General features: G+C 40.4%; 1 protein-coding gene across 1 annotated transcript in view; it reads left to right on the forward strand.

Moving 5' to 3' along the window:
• The first annotated feature begins 325 nt into the window (after positions 1 to 325).
• The window catches only part of ash1l (ash1 (absent, small, or homeotic)-like (Drosophila)), a 57667-nt gene continuing 34143 nt past the window's right edge, over positions 326 to 23849 (forward strand). The window contains 12 exon segments of the mRNA XM_056479822.1: positions 326 to 477; positions 1354 to 1435; positions 11437 to 12229; positions 12804 to 14511; positions 14514 to 17162; positions 18641 to 19385; positions 19504 to 19671; positions 19763 to 19857; positions 20391 to 20464; positions 21529 to 21574; positions 21790 to 21898; positions 23106 to 23312. Coding sequence (XP_056335797.1) covers positions 11654 to 12229; positions 12804 to 14511; positions 14514 to 17162; positions 18641 to 19385; positions 19504 to 19671; positions 19763 to 19857; positions 20391 to 20464; positions 21529 to 21574; positions 21790 to 21898; positions 23106 to 23312 — 6377 coding nt within the window. The 5' untranslated portion in view covers positions 326 to 477; positions 1354 to 1435; positions 11437 to 11653.

Raw genomic sequence — 23849 nt, forward strand, 5'->3', positions numbered from 1 at the left:
GCTACGATTCCCATGGGAGTCTCGATATTTCACTGTGGGTAAACACTGCCACGAGCGTGCGACAACACGAGCCCCCTTTTGAGGAGTCATACGTTTTCTTTAAACTAGTTTCTTTCTGAAACTAACACTGTTTCAGAAGTAGGAACAGAGTGTGTGTCCGTTCATTCGTATATATTTTTTTATCATGGTCAAAAAATAACTCCCTAGATTTAGTCAAAAATGTGTAAGTGAATGTCTAGGAGAAAGTGTCTAACAGCCGTCGAGTCGACAACTGCCCTCTCCTCCCTCCCTCCTGGCCGTCCACTCCTCCTCCTCCTCCCGCTCCGCCTGTGAGAATGCCCGTGCTGTACTGACAGAAACGATACGGGCTAAGCAGACATGGAGGCCCGATTGACGAGAGAGGCCCGTTCCGACGCGCCTGAGCTCCACTAACTCGGACCCGGAGAGGAATTCGGGCGACATATCGGATTATCACGGGTAACGAGCGACGCACACAAGACGGGGGAGAGGTGGAAGAATTTGAGGGAGAGATCCATTTCGGGTCCCTCTGTTGATTCAACGCAGCAGCCGCCATTTTGTTGACAGTTCGTGTTTTTAATAACCCGTGCAGAGCTCATCCCGGAGAGCGTTAGATTTTTGCATAACGCTTCTTTTGGTCCTTCTGAGGATATTTATATACATTTTTAATAATTTTTTTAATGAAGGCCCGAGGGAGAAGGGAACGGTTTACTCATTTGCTTCACACCAGCAGCGGTTGCTTCGTTACATTACTAGTCGTATGGACAAATCGCGGGGGTTTTGCTAGCAACACCAGCAAATGTGTCTTGACAGGACAGCTCAGCCGTTTCGTTAAGAGTGTGGGGTTGATAGTAGTGATTAGCTGGTGTGAATTCACTCGTTTAGAGGGTTGTAAACAACACATAGACGTGAATTGGATGGCCGTTGACGTTGTGTACGTGTGGGTACAGCCTCGAAATTGAGCAAAACCAACTTACCTTGCTCCAGACATGTGTCTTTCAAAATTGCAATGGCAGCAAGGTGTTTTGACGTCCCGCTGTAGTAACCCTCTCACTTGCTATTATTGTTTCACACAGCCTGGGTTTGGACATATTTAGTAGTGTCCTGAGGTTGAGCTCAAGATATATGCTCTTCGCTAACGAGCTATGCTAGCTATATTAGGATCATAAACCGTGACCAGTGAGCCTCACGTAGATAAATATCATTACTTGCGGGGTGACTGGATGAACAGACTAACGTTAGGTTAATATTTTGTTATGTCATACATTGGTTGGAATGTTCTTACGAGAAACGTGACGCCTTTTTTCCCTTTGCTTTTTTTTTTGGGCACATCAGCAATTTCAAGATAAATATCCGAGCGACCATGCTGGGAGGATTTTGACCGCAAATTATGTGAACGCCGTTCTAGATCGCTAAGGTAAGTTCTTCATACTTTAAGCTGCATTTAGACTTCAAATATGCAATAAATATAATGTAATCTAGATGGTTGTGTATTGTTTGAGTACATTTGTCCGAACTAGAAAGGGAAAACGCAGTATTTTGATGCATGACACATGCGCGTAACGCTTTGTTTGTTTGTTATTGCTAAACGCAATGATGCTTGGAAAGTGTTACGATGTTCATTCATTCAGGAGTTTTGATCAGCGAGCTTTACGTGTTCATAAAAAGGCTTAATTCATAGAAACGAACCTTCAGTGGCACCTGCCAGTAGATCATCCTCAGTTAACCTCGTTCACAATAGGGTTCATTGCACGTGCAAATTGCGCGCGCCTTTGCCTGGTTATAGTTTTTCCCGGTTGGAGCAGATGTCTTGAGAAGTGGAGGAAAGTGTAGAAAGTGGTGTCTGGAGCCCTTGAGCAACCTTTGACCTCTGACTCCGCTGTCAAGGAAACCAGAAGCTTCCCGCTGACTGAGAGCTGTTTGAGTGGATTGCAGTGATTTCAGGCATTTAGTTTGTGGTCGGGAAAGATTTGAAATATGAGTGTGAGTTAATAGCAGATCCCGATGCTTTTGCCGGTAACGTTAGTCAGTTTAGTTTCGTTTTGTGGTTCTTTGTGTTTTCATTTGATGCAAAGTTGCGAGGAGTTACATAGATTAAACCGCACCTATGATGAAACCAACTTTTAGAAGCTGTTTGGACAGAACTGTGTTTGTGTATAGTGTATCCACTGTCATTGGAGGGATACAAACAACAAGTCTCTTTTTTTCAAATTTACTGACGTTAAAATAAGAGCAAATCCCAGTGATTTCGAGGCACAATGTGACGTACGAATGCAGTTTTCCCCGCCCACCAAATTGATTAACAGGCGCCATGTTTCGATAATAACATGTATACACATGTCCACAGAACATTTTTTACAAATAAAAGGAATAAAATTAGGCATTGGACGATAACCGCTTTCAAGGTTTAAGGTTTGGAAAAGTCAAGGTTTTCAAATCACCAAAATTTTCTGCTATACCGTTTCTAAGGTATGTGTAGGCCCACACAGAATTTTCCGCAGATTTCCACAGATTTTTAGCCCATCATTAATTCTGTTTATTTACTTGAGTAAATGTGTGTAAATCTAAATTTATTCAGTTTTTAAATTAATTACAGTAACATTATTGACTAATATGAAAATGTTCATCTGATTTATGTACAATGCAGTTTGGACAGTAATATTTTCTGTCTTTTAGTAGAGATATTATATGAGAGACTTGCTTTGTTTACCAAATAAAGTGGATCTAATTGGATTTTCATTTTAAACATTATATAAAAGTTAAAAAGATATTATTTTTTATTTCATATATTAAAGTTTTAGTTATGATAATTCCAAAATAATGCAGCAAAAATCCGCAGATTTTTACCAAAATTCTCAGCAGAAATAGCAAACAACCTTCGCCGATTCCGTCTGGCCCTAGGTATGTGTAAGATTTTTTATTTACGTTTTTTTTGTTTTGTTTTTTAGGACAACAGTATCTCCAGCAGAAAATATATCCAAAATGCCGTTATCCAAAAAAATCAGTGTTTTTGAAACAAATGAAGACAGCAGAAGTCAATGATTCATTTGAATTATTTAGCCTGACATGTTTACTGTTCCAAAATATTTTAAATGTTTCTCAAAATGAAATATATTGTGTTCAAAGGGGGAAAAAAGTGTTTGTTTTTTACCCAGACATTTAAAAAGACTATATTTTAGAGCAGCAATCACAGTACTGTGAAACCATGATATTTTTATCCAAGGTTATCACACCATCAGAATCTTATACCGGCCCATGCCTAATATGTGTTACAACTTTCTGTGATTTTTATTGTGATTTTTACTGTAAGTTTTATAAGTTTAAAACTTTTTAAAAACAGAGCATGGTTATAATAAAGACAATAAAATCATCATGTAATTCTTAACCACTATAATCTCCACAGCTGTTTGTGTGTGTGAGAGACTCATCATTTCAGAAAGGCTTGAATAAACTTCACCACAGATACATGAAATAAAATTGTATTATTAATAAATATTTTTGACTAATGAGCTGTATTTCAGCTTCATCCGAGTCTGTCTCTATCATTGTGCTGTTTATCTGACGTAATACATGATGAGAACATAGGAACAGTGTGCGGGGAGAAGCAGCTTATTTGCATTTAAAGGCACAGACAACAAAAACAGCTACACTGTACACAGACACAAAAGCGGGCAGATTCTGGAGGTTTTAATAAATTATCTGATGGGTATTTTGAGCTGAAACGTTACAGACACATTCTGGAGACACCAAAGGCTTATCTAACATCTTAAAAGTAAAATAGATGACATTTAATGATTGGAAAAACTATCAAATCTCTGCCGATGTCCGCATATTGTTTTGTTAGATAATTAAGAAACTTAGTTACTTTTATGTTTATATCGCACATATACAAGTTTTACTCTCCTAATTAAGTACCAAACAGTTTGTTGTCAAAATGTACTGAAGCATGTTCACAGTTGATGTGATTAAAGGAATAGTTCTCTTATAAATAACAATGTACTCTCCCTCAAGTGGTTTCAAACCTTTATGAGTTTTCTGTGTCTGTTGAACACAAAAGAAGATATTTTGAAATATGCTGCAAACGTGCAACTATTTCCATAATGTTTGTTCTTCTACTGTGAAAGGTAAAACGATTAAACATTTCGTACCTTTCCCGAAATATCTTAAATAAATAAATATCAAAAAATACATAGATGTTAATCCAGGATCGGATCGTACTTGGCAAAATCATGACGTGCCTTCACTTGTCACACAGCTGTTTGAGTATCTTTTTTTCTGTTGAACACAAAAGGAAATATTTTGAAATATGCTGCAAACTTGCAACCATTTGCATAGTATTCGTTTTCCTACTGTGAAAGATAATGATTAAACATTTCAAACCTTTCCCAAAATATCTTATTTTGTGTTCAGCAGAAAAAGAAAACTTGCACCTCATGATTTTGCCTAGTACGATGCGATCCTGGATTAACATCTTTGTTGATCCTGGAACATCATTTTTGTTTGAAAATGTAATCCACAACTCTTCCCTACCCCTAAACCTAACCATAACAATCATGTAGAAGCGCATAAACCTAACCGTAAACCTTAACTTAACATAAATGGTAAACGTATCCCTTAATTCTGATTGGAATGTTGTTCAGGGATCGACATAGACGTGAATCCAGGAACATCCAGGCGACAAGGGAAGATTGAGGAAATGATGACAGAATTTTCACTTTTGGGTGAACTATCCCTTTAACTTTAGTTGACTTCATGCATCCACTAGAATAAAGTTTTTTGGGTTAGAAGTCTTCTCAAAAATGTCTCGTGCTCTGGGAAAAGGTCACATTTATTTGCAGATGCAGTTGGCAGGATATTATGTATTTTTTAAAGCAATGAGTGTTTTAATACATTAAATGTTGTGGTTGCTATATTAGTTACATCTCAGTTACATAGTTACATCTCAAAATGTAGTATCTATTACAATGTATTGTTTTAGGGCAAGATGTGTATTAAGTCAGGATTGGTGTCTTATTTTGTCAGAGAAGGTGAATATGCTCATCTCTGTTAAAGGATTGATGAATGTTGAAGATGATTTGTAGCATACTAAGGCCCAATCCCAATTCTATTTGTCTTTGTACCCCTTCCCCTTGACCATTAAAACTGAGGGGAAGGGCTTCAAAATTTGCCCCTAAGAATTGGGACAGCACTACATCACCCACACACGTCATCATATGTCATTGCGATCTCTTGCTTCATATGAGATCAGAAGATCGCGACTGCTGTAGTTATTCCAGTTGTGTTATTTTTTGGTATTTATCTTCAAGAAATCACTTAAGGCATATATTATGTTATCATAACCATTTAATGTGGCAATAAGATTGTAATACTGTGCATTTACACAGTGGCCATATTCATCTATGTAAACACACAAAAAACAACATTAACATTATAGCAGACACTGTAAAAAGCTCATTCAGAATGTTGTGGGACTGCTGTACAGGAGTTATTATTGTGGATTTGTGGATCATGAAATTGAGCGTTTTTTATTTTAGCGTTTTTTTTAAAAAGCATGATGGTAAAAGACTAAAACGGCTATAAATATATTAAAACATGTGCTTGTTTGTTGTAAAAATTTGTAATAATGACAAAATACTCAGTTGTGGATCTCCTTACTTCCGGGTTCAGCAATACTGCCGTTGTGGCTGGTGTATTCTGGGAAATTTTCAGTGTGGTCCTGAAAAATCTTCATTCGAAGGGGTACTCACCCCTTCCCCTTACCCCTTTGCCTTCAAGCTAAAGAGAATTGGGACACCCCAACCCCTTGACGTGAAAGCGAAAAACAAGGAGTAGGGGTAAGGGGAAGGGCTAAGGGGTAGAATTGCCATTGGGCATAAGAATGCAGAATACTTTGGAGATGATTGAAGTTAGGGTAGCATAGTTGTTTTTGTGTTGTGTAAATGTGATGTAGTGTAAATTTATGTTTTTTTTATATTTATGTTTGCTTTTCCCAATACTGGGTTGCAGCTGGAAGGGCATCTGCTGCGTAAAACATATTCTGGAATAAGTGGCGGTTCATTCTGCAGTAGCGACCTCTGAAATAGAAACTAAGCCAAAGGAAAATGAATGAATTGATTTATGTTTGCTTTAAATTTTTTCTATTTAATATTTTTTTTTTTTTGGCAAAGCCAGTTCTTATGTTACGACCATCATTTTTTTCCATTTTTTTTTTTACAGATTATTGATTAAGGGACTTCTTGGGCACCAGTGCCTTTAAAAAATCATAACAATATATAACCCTAGTGACATATGTCAGATTTCCCCAATCATTGTGTCAATCTAAACCTTTCCGTTTCATGCAGTTATCTTCTTTTTCATATTTTGGCCTAGTTTAAACCTGGAATTAAGATGTGTTTTGCTTGATCGAATCACAACTAGACGAGAGACGGTTTCTTGTTTATACCTGGTGTTTTATTTTGTCCATTACTTCACTGATTTCTTTCAGAGAGGGTCTATGTATCTGCCTTTTCTGATTGTTCAGTTTAATATAAAAACAATTTCCCTGTTTTCAGAGATAAGTCTTAAGGCCAGGCCTAGAATAAATTGCATGTATCATCTGTCTTAACCAAAAAATAACTTGCAGTGAATAAACAAAAATTCACCAGTCCCATAGGGTAGTGTCAAGATACACACCAGTAATGTTTTTTTATTTAATTTTATTGAAGCAGCTTAATTACCTAATACTGAAGGCTAGACCTAGCTCAAGATAAGCCCTGTTTGTGGAATTAAACTAAATCGTGACCAGTGATCACATTCGAAGTTAACTGCCCAGCAAGCATTTTTTTTTTAAAGATGTCCAATAGATGTCTAAAAGACGTTTAAACATAGTCGTCTTGGCTAAAGCAAGGCTAAATTTGGGCTGTCAGTGAAAATCTAATTTCTAAGACTAGGCCAAAACTAGAGTAGTCATCAAATAAACTCAAATGAATGACTACACATATATAGTCTGTCTATTTGACCATTTGTCTATATTTTTGTGCTATTCTTAAATGTCTATTAGATTTTCACTGACAGCCCAAGTTTAGCCTTGTTTTAGCCAAGCTGTTTACGTTTCATTCGCACGTCAAATTCACTTCACAACAGACGCGGATTCATGTGATAGGCAGGGCTTTTGTCTGCCCAGTGACTCTAGCTTCTTTGCTAAATGACTAACATGAATTTTTTGACAAAATAGCTGTTTATGTGCTTTATGAAGGCTGAAAAACAGCGTCGATTTGTTTGGAGCCATGTCTGAGTCTACTAGATTCTTTCAGAGGTGCACCCAGCTCTGTGAGTTCTTCAACTCTTCCAGAAACTAAACCTGGATGATGGAAGCTTTCAGTGGGGCTTCATGACTGAGTCGAGCCCAATTTAATGAACTGTTGTTGGTGTCGGCAGGAGGATTTTCCCCTCGGAACACCAACAACAGGGGCTACGTCATAATCATGCCTTCTACAAGAGAAAGCTCCTGATTCGTTAACGTGGCATGAATGTATTTTCCAGATTTTTCTGATACATCTCAATTGTGCAAAATACTTAACTCGCACCGCTTCGTTCATCAAATGCATCATTCGTGATGCCTCATTCGCGCGTATCGCGCCGCAGGATGTCTGTTCGCGTTAACTTAACGTTGACTAGTCTTTGCATTGACTTAACATGTAAATCACTCCTGCTTGACGCTTCTTCCAAGTCTGGTGTGAACGCAGCATTATACTTTTGCTCCTGCAAAGTTCCTTGATTATTACGCCAGAATGAGAGTGTAATACTTAGCCATATCAGGCTACAAAATAGCAGCTTTTCGTCTAAGTACAAGATGTAACTACAGAAGAGTCAAGCTTTCAATAAGAAAATTCTCAAAACTCTTTGGTCATTTTTTGAACGAGATGCTAATGGTCTAATTCGATTAAATTATCTATGCTACGCTAAACTAATAGTGCTCCTGTCAGACCCTGAAATTGACTGAATGTTAAAACTCAACTGTTTAACTCTAGAGTAGCAAAACTTCTGTATCTGCTTGTTAAGTCATGATGTATGGAATACTGTTTCTAGGTCCAAGCCGCTACTCGTTTGAATTGAAAATATTCGTTTATGACTTTTATTCATATCACGCATTAAAGGGAATATTATATAAAATCATGGTGTACACGACATTCTCTGGACTTGCTGCATCATAGACACCAATATTTGAACAATTTATAAATTTAAATGTGTATATATAATGCAAATGTGATGTGATGCAAATGTGATGTGATGTGAAGTTTTACAGCGCTTTGTAAACGTTTATTATTACCATTTGTTTAGTGTCCCCATACAGTTTGATAGAGTGATTGGACCCAGAAGGCGCTTCGTGTGACGTTAAACTTAACAAGCGGATTAAACTTAAGGCTGGTTTATACTTCAGCGTTGATTGATCGGCGTGATCCACAGTGCCTGCTTTGCACATACATAGTCGTGCATTTATACTTCTGCTTGCTGTTTGTGTTGCTCTGCAATAACACTTCAGAAAAGCTAGTTGGCAGTAGGTTATGTTATGTTCCTCTTTATTAAGTTTCTTCGCGGGTATTTTGTTTTTACTGAACGCTACAAGTAGCTAAAATTAGCTCATTCAGAGGAGGGAACCGGCGGACGTGCAACAACGTACATGAGCGCTTGACACAGAAGTAGAATCAGCCTTTAGATCTGCTTCACAATAGGCAAGAAAATATCTGTCACTGGTTCCATTTTACTCCTACTTTTAATTTGATTTGACCACATCGTTTAAATCCTGGGCTTCACATAAAGTACCAAAAGTAAAACTGTTTAAAAGGAAGATGAATATTTTGACATGCGTATGCTTCACAATATTGATGAAAAGTTTCATCACTACTTTAATAGGATTTGATATTGCAGCCTAAATGACGTGTTGAAGAAAAGGAACCAAAGTATAAATACATTTAAAAGGATGAGTGGGACATGTGAGGAGATGCTAATTGCTTGCTTTAAGTCTCTAGCTGCAGTTTGCCAAAGTTTTAGGCTTACTAAATCTCTTAAACTACAACTTTCTTCCCTACGTCCCAATTTGTCCTGCTGTGTGTTTTGGCTGGCAGGGAATTGTGGCTTTCAGTGCGCATAGAAGAAACGAGCGCATGTAATTCCATAGTAGAGGAAAAGCTGTCTAAATCCTAAATCCTAACTATGTCTAAATAGTTAGTATATTATATCTATGCTGCCAAAGCAAGCACAGATTAAAGAGCCGTGAATGACAGGTGCTGAAAGAGCGTGAATGAAAGAGGAAGCTGAAAAAATGTGATGACTTAAGAACTTCATTTTTGTTTGTTGATGGATTCGCTTTGATGTTACACCAAGGAAAGTTGCTTTATCTGGACACACATCATTTGACAGGGTTCAAGTTTCCATCTTCCATAAATAACTGACAATAATATAACTAATTAAATGTACTTGATGTATCATCTTTTACTGTAGCACATTGTTATTGAATGTAGTAAATTATTATAACAATTGTGAAATATTTCACAACCATTGTAGTATAAAGTTGGTTACTTAATGTTTCGCTTCAGTAGCTCAAACAGCATTGGTTGAATTCCCATTGCATCAGATGCAAAAATGTAAACATAAATGTGTTGGATTATTAGTAACATCAGCTTGGTGCAGTTATTTTCATGCTTTCCCTCAAACTTTTACTGCAGCCATTTTACAATACAAGGTAGCATTTTATTTTTGGCATCTTCTCCGCTAAGTGAGGAGGAATTTGAGAAGGAATAGCACAGTTACAAGGAGCGGAGTACGACCCAGAGCACTGAGGAAATAGGGGAATGATTGTCACTAAGGGAGGGACGAACCAGGGAAAAAGGACGGAGGGAGGGAGCGCTGGGGAAATGTGTTTTCGATTAGTAGGAGCACAACGGCTCTAGTTTGACCGCTGTACTGTTAGATTTCCAAGTGAGTGTTGGAGGGAGACTGAATGAGTGAGAGGCTGAAAAGAGTGACAGAACAAGGTGAAAGGGTAGGTCGGGCAGAGAACAGGAGAGGTGTGATTTTTGGATTGCGGTGTGTGAAACGTGAAGGGGCGAATGGAAGAGAAAGGGCGTGTTTAAATGAAATGGGGTGAGTAATTATAGTAAACAGAGAAGTCGGAGTAGAGGGAAGGAAGGCAGGACTCCAAGTTCTGGAGCGGAGTTTATAGTTGTAGTGATTTCACAGAAAACGACTCTCTCAATATAAAAGACCACCACTAATGAAACAACACTGCGTAAAATGGTTCTCCGAGCTTTTTCTTGTGCCAAGCGCTAAACGGCCGTAACCATACATGTAGCTTTCCAATGACCTAGGCATTCTTAATAGACTTGTGTAATATTTAAACCTTCGCTCTCAATGGGGGTTAAAGAAACTGTCCACTTCTGTCTGCTCTTTTCCTATTTTTTTTCTCTGCCTTTCATTCACTCACTGTGCTTTTCTGACTGGCAGTCATAAAAAGGGCTCGGAAAGGTGACTGGATCCTCTGTCTCCCAGAGGACCCTTTATGCTGAGGTCACTACTCGGACTCGCCTCTCAATGACTTGACCCTTAGAAAGCACCTGTGGCCGGCATGGTACTAAATTACTCAGTGGCCTTTTGTTTTGGAGGTGTGTAGGGCATAAGGTTACTTTTGTTAAGCCCCCCAGTAGTTATTTTGTAGATTCCTGAAAAGTTTATGTTCTCTGCCTTTTATAATCCTGCTCAATTTATTAGAAACGATCTTACACGGGCTTGTAAAAAGGAACTGTTTATTGTTTGTGAACTTTACTGCTTGGAATCTTTTTAAAAGAATAACTTATCCTTCTGTCCTGATAATTGATAGTTCTGTGTTAAAATGCAAACTATTATACATTTTAAAAGTATTTCCTTAATACCAATATTTTTTTCACAAAGTGAAGTTTCGCCACGATGTGTTATATAGGACCAGAGCTGAATTCCCCAAACTGAAACAAAACAAAACAGTACAGGTAGTTAACACACCTTCTTAAAATGAAACATTGAGTGTTTACATATAACAAAAATCTGATAACTATCAAAATTGGCACATAAAAACCTAGCACAGGAAAATCTTATCTCCAGACATGATGAAAATATAAACATACACTGGCAAGTTAAGTATTTGAATACTGTTAAATGTGCAAGTCAGCTTCTGATGGCTGTGTAGTGTATCATTCCAAATCATTCATATTCGGAAGTCTTAAGTATTTCTGTATTGTTTGGATATGTCAGTGATCCAGCTTGGACATAACCTACAATTTTAGAGTCGTATTTGTGGTGGTAGTGATCCATGTTTGTTAAGCCATTCTGTGTTAATAATTAAAACAGAGGTTAAGGCTGTCTTGAAAGTGTGGCTAACACCCTTTCTCTCCATTTTTATCTCTGCAGTTTGAAGGTGAGAGGGCTGGGCATTTGGGAAGGGACGACACTGCTTCAACCCAACAAGGATATCTTTTCCAACCTCTGTTTTAACCCCCCTTCCCCTTCCCCTCAATTTCACTCTCTTCTTCAAACCTGATATCTACACAGACCTCCAGTACCTACCTATAAGTGCGAGTGAGAACATCCTGTCCCACTCAAGCCCCCCTTGTTCCCCAAATCACAAATGGATCAGAGGACACAGGGGGGGCCTTCTACGCCGCCCCCACTCCCTGCCAATGCCCCCCCAGCAGAACGTGAGAAAGAAGGTGTAGGAGGAAAGAAGGACGATGAAGAAGAGAAAAAGAAACGGGAGAAACCAAGAGATGGGGCACAGAATGAAACTAGTGGTGCTGAAAGTGGGACTGGTGACCAGCCGCAACAACCCACACAGTTTTCGGTCAAAGAGACCAGCTACTCTGAGGGTAACGTTAAGCTCAAAATAGGCCTGCAGGCCAAACGCATGAAGAAACCTCCTAAGATCCTGGAGAACTATGTCTGCCGGCCAGCCTTCCGAGCCACTGTAAGGCATAGTGGCGGTAGAGGTGGAGGACGTGCTAATCGTGGGGCTGGAGCCAGTGATGCAAATAGCAACTCTACTAGCACAAGTAATGGAAAGGAAGGGGAGAAAAAGCCCTCTGTCAACCGAGGAGCACCTCAGTCAGCTGCTGCTCCTGCTGCTACTACTCCCTCACCCTCTCTTCCTCCTCCAGCTTCCATCAACACTGTCACTCCTGTGAATGGAAGTGCTCCAGCAAAAAGGGTAATGCTGTTTAACATCTCTTGCTGCATGTCTTAGATGTCTAATAAATTGTAGTTTTATAAAGAGACTAGTTGAAATGACAAAACAAGCATCCACTACAATAAACCCACAGCGGCGTGATCAGAACAGATAAACAAGCTTTTTAAATCTTGTCACATTTTCTTTCGCACTCTTTTGTCTTTCAGCTAAGCATTTAAACACTTTTATTTTCCTTTTTTTAAAAATTTTATTTATTATTTATTTTTTTACTTTTGCTGTCTTGTCATACCCATTCTGATGTTTACTCTTAGATTTTATATTTATGTGTGCTAACTCTGTCCCAATGTCTTGATTTCCCCCCTACTTTGTCATGTGTCTTATCCTTCTCCCACATTTCTCAGTTGTCTTTTTGTTATAATACATTTTTAAGGTAAAAATGTTATGATGATTTGATAATCAATTTGTTAACTTGAATTTATAAACATGAAATGATTAAATTTATCAGGTTTCATGAATGTGCATATTATTTTGAATGAAATGGATGACCAACGTTACTGTGATTTATTAATTTTTTTTATTTTTTATGTTTTTATAGGGTCCTCCAAAACTTGCCTGCAAATCAGAGGGAAAGGCTGATGTAAAATTTGTTGCTTCTTCAGAGAAACCCCTTAATCTCCATCGGCCCATGACAGAAAGCAAATCACACTCCTCTGGAAAGAAAAACCATGTTCCACAAACAAACTCTGCCCCTGCCCCATCTCCACCAGCAGTGCCCTCAGCTGCCACATCGCAACAGGACCCTAAAATAGATGGAATCTTAAAAACGCCTCAATGCAATTTTTTGGAGGGGCAGAAGGAACAAGAAAGAGGAATTTCATCTTGGGGTACTCCTACAGTAACTGAAAAACTTGCTCAGCTCATAGCTACATGCCCACCTTCAAAGTGCCCTAAGCCAAAAGCCCGGAAGGTATCGCCAGCTCCAGCACACAGTAGCTCACCTCCATTAATTTCTAATCTGCAGCGCCCTGAACGGGCAATGGCTAATAGGAACACCTATTCCAGGGCGGTTCACCTTGCCCCACCACCACCTGTATCACGGCCCCCAGGTCGCCCATATGGGTCTAAAAACAAAGACAGTATCCTTGAGAAATTTTCTGGAACTTCTAAAAAAGAGGAATCAGATGGACTTTCAAAAGGGGCCTCCGGTAGCAGCAGCAGCACAACCACCACCATCACTAGTTCTGCACTGTCTCAAAACAGCAGTCGCTTGACGACAACAGCATCCACAAATGAAAGCACTGACAACAACAACATAGATGGAATGAAATCTCAGTCTCGTCTTGGGCATTGCCCATCTCATTCTTCATCCACAGCAGCTTCACCACCATTTTCTTCTTCATCCTCCTTAGAGAGAATAGGAAGTACAAGCTGTCACATAGGTTTGCCAGGCTCACGCCCTAAAGCAAGCCCCTCTCGAATAGAGGATTTTAGTGAGAAAGACAAAGAGCGTGACCGGGAAAAGGACACAGACAGTGCAAGAGATTTAAGTAAGGGTATCACTCCAGCTATAACTGGGAAACAAGATGCAAAAGAAAGGTGTTCTTTATCAGCTCCTCGAAATGACAGGGGTAAGAGCTCAAGCCCAGTCAAACGTAGTCCCAATCAGGAAAGTCGTGTTAGTGGGGTTCCAAGTCCTGCTGAGTCCACCAAATGCACTATTTCTCCTTCATACCCTTCTGGTGCCAGCAGGAGCCCACCACCGCTATGCGATGACACTGGGGCTATTTCTCCTGCATCACCATCTGAGCAGGATTCAAAACCTCTTAAGAAGCGACGAGGACGACGACCTCGTTGGACAAAGGCAGTGAGTCGCACCCACAAGTCTTTACATGAGTCTCCTAACCATCAGCAAATCCCCACACCAATGCCATCAGGGCTTTCTTTCTCATCCCCTATTCGGGAGTCTGTGGAACAGCCTCTCAGTGACAGTTACACATCCCCAGAGGATTCTGATATTTTCGATACTTCGCCCAAGAAGAGAGGACGTCCAAAGACCAAAATGCCACGATTAGATGCACCAGCACATGGCTGCACCCCAAACAAGTTGGCACCCTCAAAATCCTTCTCCAGTCTGCTCAAGTCTAAGGAAGAGCAGGACCCCCCTGTTTTGCACCCTGAAGTGGATTTTAATCCACCTAAAATGATGGCAAGAAAGCGAGGGCGACCTAAGCGCTCCCCTCCAACTCTTCCTCAAGAAACCCAGCCCCCAACTCTTGCTCCTGAGTCAGGGGAAGCTTCAGTTGGGGAAAACCTTTTCGTAATAAGGGCAATGGGCAGCTCATTATGAAGACGATCATAGGCAAAATCAATAAAATGAAGACAGTAAAACGGAAGAGGCTCCTCAGCCAAATACTGCTTGGGCCAAAACCAGCAGATGAGCAGGAGTGCTCAAGAAGCAGTGGGCCAACAGGGTCTCCAGTTGCTACTAAACCACAGTCCCTGACATCACTTGCTGCTACATTTGGGGGCAAATTAGGGCCCCAAATTAATGTGAGCAAAAAGGGGACAATATATATGGGTAAAAGAAGGGGTCGCAAGCCAAAAACATCAACTAATCCCTCCCCAGGTGCCCCTACACCCCCTCCCGAGCCTTTCTTATCACCAAACACTTCATCCCCACATCATCACCAGGCGCAGGCTTTACAAAACCAACCACACCAGTTGCCTCCGTCTGAGGTGTTCCCTTCGCCATCACTATCACAGTCAAGTGGGGGCCAAAGCCCCATTAGTGATGCTAGCTTTGTTGAGCCTGGCTCAGTGCATTTCTCATCTCTCCCACACTGCAGCCATTCCCATCAGGTCCACCACTCATTCTCATTTCCTCCGCCTACTTTTTCAGCCCCCTCTGCTCGATCTGTAGCAAGTGCTGCAACATCCACTGCACACCCATCTCAGAAGAAGTCCTCTTGCCGGGGTTACCATCATCACCATCACCATTACCGGCAGCACTATCATTATCGAAAATTTTCTCCTCCAAGGCCACTATTGCCAACGTCTCCAGCTCCTTTGAGTGAGCTGAAAGAAGCCACACCTTCTCCAGTCAGTGAATCACACAGTGAAGAGACTGTACCCAGTGACAGTGGCATTGGAACAGACAACAATAGCACCTCTGACCGTGGGGAAAAAGCTGGAAGTGCCAGTGGCTTACCTGGTGTGGGGGTCTCACAGGGTATGGCAGGTGGACTCTTAATGCCTGGAGTCATAGGTCCAGGTATTGGAACAGGAATTGGACTTTCTTCAAGAGGTCGGAGGAGGCACTCATCTTCAGTTCTTCTAGAACATCCCTCACCTACACCCTCACCACTTGGAGTGAGAGCATCACCTGACCCAAGAAGACCGCACCCAGCTGCCCCATCTTCTGCTTTGGTTGGACATAAAGAGAAGCACAAGCATAAGTGCAAGCGTCGTGGACATGGCTGCCCTAGCTATGACAAACTAAAAAGGCAAAAGCGTAAACGCAAGAAGAAGTACCTGCAGTTACGGTCACGCCGACAAGATCCAGATTTTTTGGCTGATTTGGATGAGATATGTGTACAGCTCAGTGATATACGAATTTCTCATCGAACACCTACACTTCGTTTGGGCAGCAGCATAGGTTTGGGTGCCGGGGCTGGTCCTGGCCGTGGGTCTGGCTTGGGAAGTACCAGACCTAGCAGCAGCCTTGGAGGCGGAACCAATCCACCACCCCATCACTATCTGCATAGAGATCTATTACCCACAATATTCAGGATAAATTTTAGTGGGTATTATTCACCCCACCCAGCCTACCCATGTGATTCACTTCATTACGTTCGTAAGCCAGATCTTAAAAAGAAAAGAGGGCGACCACCTAAGCTTCGGGAATCTATATCAGAAGTACCTTTTGTACCTGGTTTAGGCTTTCCCCTCTCCAGTGGAGGTTTCTATCACCCATCTTATGGTGTCCCATACTCTTCTACCCCACTGGGACTTGGCTACTATCGTGGTTATACCCCACCAAGTGCCCTGTACCCCCATCCCCATCACCAGGCTCCCCACTCTGGCCCATCCCACCATGTTCATTCACCATCTTTTCCTCCACCTCCACCCCCTTCTTATGTGCATCATCATCACCCATCCCACCTGCTTCTTAACCCCTCCAAATTTCACAAGAAGAAACATAAGCTACTTAGGCAAGAATATTTAGGTGGTGGTCGTTCATCCATGCTCTATCCTGCCATGTCGTCTGAGCTGTCATTTGGCTGGCACCACAAACACAAGCATAGGCACAAACATCGTGATCGTTGTGGAGAAGAGGAGGGTGATGATGGTGGTGGAGTTCTAGGTGGTATAGGAGGCAGAGGTGTTGGAGGTGAGGGCTTGGGGGCTGGAAGAGGGGAAAGAGGGAGTGTAGAGTCCCTGCAGCACTGCCGGTTTGGACGAGATGGCTCTGCTGACTCCCGAACTAACAAACAGTCAGCTTCTGCCAACTCCCCTTCCTCTTCCTCCTCTTCCTCTGCAGAAAGGTACAAGCGAAAAGAGGCCTCAATGTCTTGTCTTGGGCCCTCACGACTGTCTTTGGGCACTGCAAGTCGGGGACATCATCCTGTTGACTCCTGGTTCAGAATGGGAAGTTCTGATACTGATTACTCCAAACTCTCTAGAAACCAGTCTTTCTCAGGGTCTGGTGCATTCTCTGAAGGACATGTGCAAAATCCAGTGGATTGCTCAGAGAGTGACGAGGAAGATGCTGCTTCCCCCATTGAAGAGCCAGAGATCAGCCATCACACAAACCTGTTTGCATCTGCACTATCACGGACCTCCCTCAAAGGGAGTCGCAGCAAAAAAGGTGGACCATTAGAGAGTCCCAGCCTTTCACGGTTGGACAGGACGGTTAGAAGGGATCGTTCAACATCTTCAGAGAAGAGAGAAATTGGTGAGTGGGAAATTAGCTTTTTTACATTGTCAAATAAACAAATGCAAATCTGTACTTGAGCTTCATCTGGTGAACCAGTTAGTTTGACAGTGAAATGTAGTCACTCTCCAAAAATAATTTTACCTTGATGTCTTCTTTTTTGTGTTAAAAATTTAATAATGTTTTCTTGCTTTAGTGCATGTCACAGTTTAATGATAAGTACTTCCTCTCAGTGTCTCTTATTGATTTAATAGTTTTACAGTCTTCATTTCAAAATTGCTTTACATGACTTCTCATAACCTAAAGTGGATACAAGAATGGTCAGAACTGCAGCTTGTCTTTAAAAGTCTCAAAAAACACAATACCAAATATTCTGAATGGCTAGTTGAAGTATCATTTCCTTGCGCTTTAGCTGCAGGGAATTTCCACATAGGTACCTTGCATAATCGAGCATTTTATGGATAAATGCCCTTATACTTATTCATGCACAAACCAGTTCAAATGTAACATTACTGAACCAGGTGTAATAGAGCAGTTTTCATAACAATGCAGACTCTCGGGATGGATGGACAGTGTGTTTGTGTATATGTGCTCGTGCATAGAGGGTCCCTAGTGAGACGGCAAAGTGTAGTATGTAATCCAGGATTAGAGCTCAAGACATGAGGTCATCCAACGGCCATTGACTGCACCATTAATTCACTGTAGCAGCAAGAGGAGGCAACTGATGAGAAGTAAAGGAGGAGGATTAAGTGCTGGAGGAAAATGGAACTTGGGAGAAAAACAAGAATAAGACCAAAGTCATGAATAAGATGTGATTGGAAGGAAGAGTTAGTTGATGAATTGGAACCCAAATATAGTAAATGGTGCTTTCGAGGCAGGCATTATTAAGCGATTTCAGCAAAGCTAAAGTAAGTGTTCAAGACATGCAACTCGTCTTCCAAGATGTAATTGTGAAAAATAAAAGTAAAGATGTGAAAGGAAGAGTATGACTGATGAATAGATAAGATGAATCGAAAATAATAGACTAGACTGTGTTGAAAGTGAGTTAGACTGAGAGTAAGTTAATTAAACAGATAATGAGGGATAGAGGGAACAGAGTTAATGAGGCTCTGCACAAATGAATGCATGTAGCTGCTTTTTGCTGAGTCTGTGAGATGATTATTTTCTGCTACATCAGAATTTGGCCATTAGGAGATGAGGAGAGAAATTGGATTATAGTTGGTTAAGAAGAGATACTCAAGTGTTTTTTTACATGCTAATGCAACTTGTTCTCTATAAAGGTCTAGCCTTTATTTTTGAATGTAATTTTTGCTAATTGTTTTCATTATAATTGTCTCTAAATAATAACATGGGGATAAATTTGCCTTTTGACCATTTGATTATGCTAACAGGGTTGGTGGGATATTGGTTGATGTCACATTACTTTTTTGTTGCTCTTCTAAATTGTGTAATTGTAAATAATATTTCTGCACTTCAACTCTTTTGTTTTAATCTCATAGGGAATGCATCTAGCTTGCAGAACAGAGTTGGCCAATCCAGTGTTCCTGATGTTTCTGAGGGTCTCCATCATCGACACCACCATCACCACCACCCTCCTCTATCCCTGTCACACTCTGCCTCTTGCCTGCCTCACTGCACTCTGGACCAGCCTGGAAACACAGCACCACTCCGGCCCTCCAGCCGCCAGGCTAGTCCGTCCACATGCTCCTCCCAGCCTGCATGCTGCATTGATTCCCCAACTTCACATCTCTCCCACCGGCCCCCTCCCAAAAACAACCTGCTCCATGTCAACAAGATCCTCCGTGCAAAGAAGCTCCAGAGGCAAGCACGTACAGGGAACAACATGGTGAAAAAACGGGGTCCAGGGCGTCCCCGCAAGAACCCGCTGCCCTCACCTCCTGCAACACCCCCACCACAGACTTCTGAACAAGACAACCACCCGTTACCTGAAAGGCACAGAGCAAGTGCACTCTGGGAGGCAGATACTGTAGTTGATGCCATTGAGGCTGTAGTGCAGAACCAGCGCAAAAAGGGACGCAAGCGGAAGCACTGGGAAAGGGAGACTGAAGGAGGTGATGAAGAAGAGGATGATCCGGAGGAGGAAAGACAAGTGGAGGACGAAGAAGAAGAAGACGAAGAACAAGAACAACAGTCAGCTGCTAGAGAAGACGATGTGATGTCGAGAGTTAGAACAGAAGGAGGCAGGCAATGGTTGACTCAGGAAGAAGTGCACTGTTTTCGCAGGTATGCAGAACACGTCTGAATTTTCTTTTGGAGATCTACAATGACTGACTCTTGGCTGCTAAGTCAATTGATTTTATGGCCACAAAATTGTTCTTCTAATAATAAATAATGTTTGCAGTGCACTGGAGGGAAAACCTGATGGCTCCCTAGAGCACCCAGGCCCTGCTACTTCGGAACCAACCCCAAACCTATCAGTGACCAGCCAACGTGAGAAGAGAGTTGCTAGACCACCCAAAAAGAAGTTTCAAAAGGCGGGACTTTACTCTGATGTGTACAAGACTGATGAGTAAGTATTAACATGTTCAGTAGGCTTGTCTTGTTATCTAATCTTCAAATCTTTGGTAAATAAATGTAACCTCTCTCCATTTCCCCTTCAGTCCTCGCAGTCAGCTGCTACAGCTAAAGAAAGAGAAGCTAGAATACACTCCAGGTGAACATGACTATGGCCTTCTTCCTGCTCCCATTCATGTTGGTGAGTTTCTCCTTTATGCCTAACATTTTAGTCTACAAATTTTAACTTGCCCACTTGAATCAGCACAATATCTGGTTGTAGTTTGCTTGAAAGTTGGAGTTACGATCTAGTTTCAGCCTATCCACACCACATCATCAGTCTCTTACAAACATGGACAATTAGCAGATTACTCCACCTGATTTCTTGGAAATTCTGCAACCCAGCAAGAGATGATTCAGCATGTTCAGTTGGTGAAAGCCAGACACTGACAGGGAAAAAACCTGACAAAGTGTCTGTTTCTGTGTCACTGTCTGTTGTGTGGTGTGAATTGATATTTAAAGCACTATCGTTTCAACAAATAAAACTTGACTTGAGTGTGCAGTGTCGTTCTTAGCCAGTTCATTATGTAAGGCCTCATGGGCAATCAGGCTGATTAGTTATGGTTTATGAGTTATGAGGTGATTAGTTGATTCAATACTGGAATGGCGCAGCCTGAAGTTAAAGGACAAAGAGATTGAATTAATAACTGCAATTTGTCTTCGGTGTTTGTCCAGGGAAATACTTGAGACAGAAACGCATTGATTTCCAGCTGCCTTACGACATCCTGTGGCTTTGGAAACATGATCAGGTAGCCACTTACAACCACATCTTTACCTGAGTTGGCAACTGCATTTGTCATTGTCATGTTTTTCACTTTAAAAATCATTTTATTGAGCAGTGTTTTTGTCTTGGTTTCCAAAAAAATATTAAGTAAAAAAAAAAAGTAAACACTTTTCTTTCTTTTTTCAAAGAATACATTGCATTAAGTTAATGTTTCTTACCGCATTGAAAGGGGTAAACAGAATTGGCAGACATTGTTTTGCAAGTAGAAGTTTATAAAAAAATCTGCAGATGTATGCAGAAAGTTTTTGGGTGTAGTGTAACTAAAATTCAATTAAAAATTTTGACTTTAAAATTAATAAATTAAAATGAATTAAAATTGCAAATCAAATTAGATCTATTTGTTTGGTAAACAAAAAAGTCTTGCATATAATATAAAAATAAAATACAGAAAATATTACTTTACAGACTGTATTGTAAATAAATCAAAATATTTCATTCATTCATTTGCCTTCGGCTTTGTTCCAGCTGTTCCAGCATATATTTTATGCAGCATATGCCCTTCCAGCCGCAACCCAGTACTGGGAAACACCCATACACTTTCGCATTCACACACACACACTTATACACTACGGCTTATTTTATTTACCCAATTCACCTATAGCACATGTCTTTGCGAATACGGGGAGAACATGCAAACTCCACACTTGAACTCCAGACTCGACTGTGAGGCGATACCATGCCGCCTCAACCTTCGGACATTAGTTATTAAAATTACTGAAATTCATATAATAACTTATATTTACACAAGTAAATAGACTCAGTGATGGGCTAAAAATCTGCGGATTTCTGCACGTGCAGATTCCGTTTGGGCCTACCCATTGCCAAGTTTTTTTTTGTTCTGTTAAAAAGTTTTAAAAATGTATTGCTTGGTATTGATGCAAATATTTGACAAAAGGGTTAAAAAAATAAAATACACAAATTCAGGATGTAATTGCTGAAATCAAGCTGTAATGTCTAAAATTATATTAGTAGTTTAATGCTTGTTATTGCTAAAAACTTGATACTAAAAGGTGCATTTTTGTTTTATAGCTCTACAAGAGACCTGATGTGCCTCTCTACAAGAAGATCAGATCCAGTAAGGATATTTTCACTATTTATGACTAGTGCCTAAGAACCCAGCAGTGCTGTAGAGCACAATATGCATGTGTTTCCATAAATATGTTTTGATTTGACAGAGCCGGGACTTGATGATTCCTTCTTGACTTTGCTGCTCTGGTTTTTCGCACCTTATTAATGCATAAATATGCTTGCAGATGTTCAAGAGTGCTGTGTTTATATTTTCCCTCTTAGATGTCTATGTGGATGTGAAGCCTCTTTCTGGCTATGAAGCCACTACCTGTAACTGCAGGTCGCCTGACGACTCTAGCGAAAAGGGCTGTCAAGATGATTGTCTAAACAGGTAACATGATCAAAGATCTTCATTTTGGATTTTAGGCCTTGTCCACAAGGAGATGTGTTTAAATATATGCGCCAGCATTATCTATCATATTGGCATTTCATCCATATGGATTTGGTATTAAAAAACACTTTTTTTAACTGGGTCCTAGAGTGGATAGAATCAAACATGTCAACCTTCTTGCATTTTAGTTATTACAGCCAATATGCATATTCTGAGAAATGATGATGTCATCAGCCAATGTCTGTTTCATTTATGCGGATGCAGAAGGCTTCTCTATTGCTTGTGTATCTCTGTTGCAGAATTATAGCACGGCATACTGGTCAGTTCTAAAAAAACGAAGTGCAGTCACTACCTTTTCCTTCACTTTAGAAAAGAGCAGTGTACTGCACTTTTTAATGTTGCTGGCAACCACTGTATCAATGATCTTGATACTGGAGGGTGTGACATGAGTTGATTTTTTTTAAGTTGCATGTGCTCAGAGTGTGTCAAAAACATGAGGCACAGCAGATGCTTAGAAAACAATTAAATAATGGTGCTTATGACAGCAAGAACACTTTGGCTACGTCCGAAATTGCCTACTACTCAGTAGGTAGAACATTTGAATTTACTACTCGAACGTTACAAATGTATGTTCTTTATAGTATGAATGCGAGTAATATGAATGGAACTTGAATGTACTACATCCACTATTTTGTCACGATTACATGACCCATCTGCGTCAGTTGCGTCGATTCACTCCCATTCTCGAATTCTCTTGCATGGCATCATGGGATAGCGTAGCTTCATTTAATGCGCACTTCAGAATCTCCCTGGAAGTAGTAGGTCATCTGGGTAGTTCTCGCATACGTTTTTTCGGATTCTATCAATTCAGACATACTACTCGGCTCGCATACTGTTTTTAGCGTACTATATAGTATGGAAGTAAGTGATTTCAAACTCAGCATTGGTTAGTCGGGGCCTTAGAGCACCACATACTGGTCTGAAATGTATATTACATTGTTTTAGTTGGTTTCAGTAATTTTAGTGTGTACACATATATTTTTTAATACCCAATTTCTGTTTACAGAGTTTTCTTTTTAGAATAAGGCAAAAAAATCAGATAGGTGTGGATGGAGTCGTAGTATGTTTCCTTCACCTGTACTTAACCATGAGTGCAATTATAGCTCAATCAAGTGGATCACTTTGGTTTCATGTATGTCTGTCTCAGGATGATTTTTGCAGAGTGCGCTCCAAGTACATGTCCGTGTTCCGATCAGTGCGATAACCAGCGGATTCAGAAGCATGAGTGGGTTCAGTGCCTCGAGCGCTTCCGGGCTGAGGGAAAGGGCTGGGGCATCCGGACCAAGCAGCCCCTGCGTGCTGGCCAATTTATCATCGAATATTTGGGAGAGGTGGTCAGCGAACAGGAGTTCAGGTTAGACAAATTTTGGCTTTAAACTTGTAAAAACACTTTTCCACCAACATGTTTCAAGTCAAGTTTTTAGGCCAGTCCCTGTTCTCAGACTTTTCCTTGCTTTTTTCCACATAGAAGCATGTTCTGGGGATCTGTTTTGAACCGACAGATCAATTAAATTTTGGCCTTAAAAATGTACTGGTCTTAAATGGAACCAAGGAACAACTTATGATAAAAATGTTGCTGTCTGTGATGGCCTTATTGATGATCAAATGATGTCATTTTTGCCATACATTATGATTATAATTCATATTTTTACTTTTAAATAAAATGTACTTTCTTCTATTTCAGTATTTTGTTTAAGTTAATTCTTGAACATTGTTCTTGTTCCTTGAAAATAGTTGTTGTTATTACATTATAACAAAAACTCTTATTATAAACATTCATGTCATAAATAATGTGTAATATGACTAGGTGGAGATCATAGACATTTCAAAACTAAAACACAGAACATGAAATGACTACAATTATTGTCATTAATTAAAACTATGCAAAATG

The sequence above is a fragment of the Danio aesculapii genome, chromosome 19 (assembly GCF_903798145.1).
Source record: "Danio aesculapii chromosome 19, fDanAes4.1, whole genome shotgun sequence".
Classification (NCBI taxonomy): domain Eukaryota; kingdom Metazoa; phylum Chordata; class Actinopteri; order Cypriniformes; family Danionidae; genus Danio; species Danio aesculapii.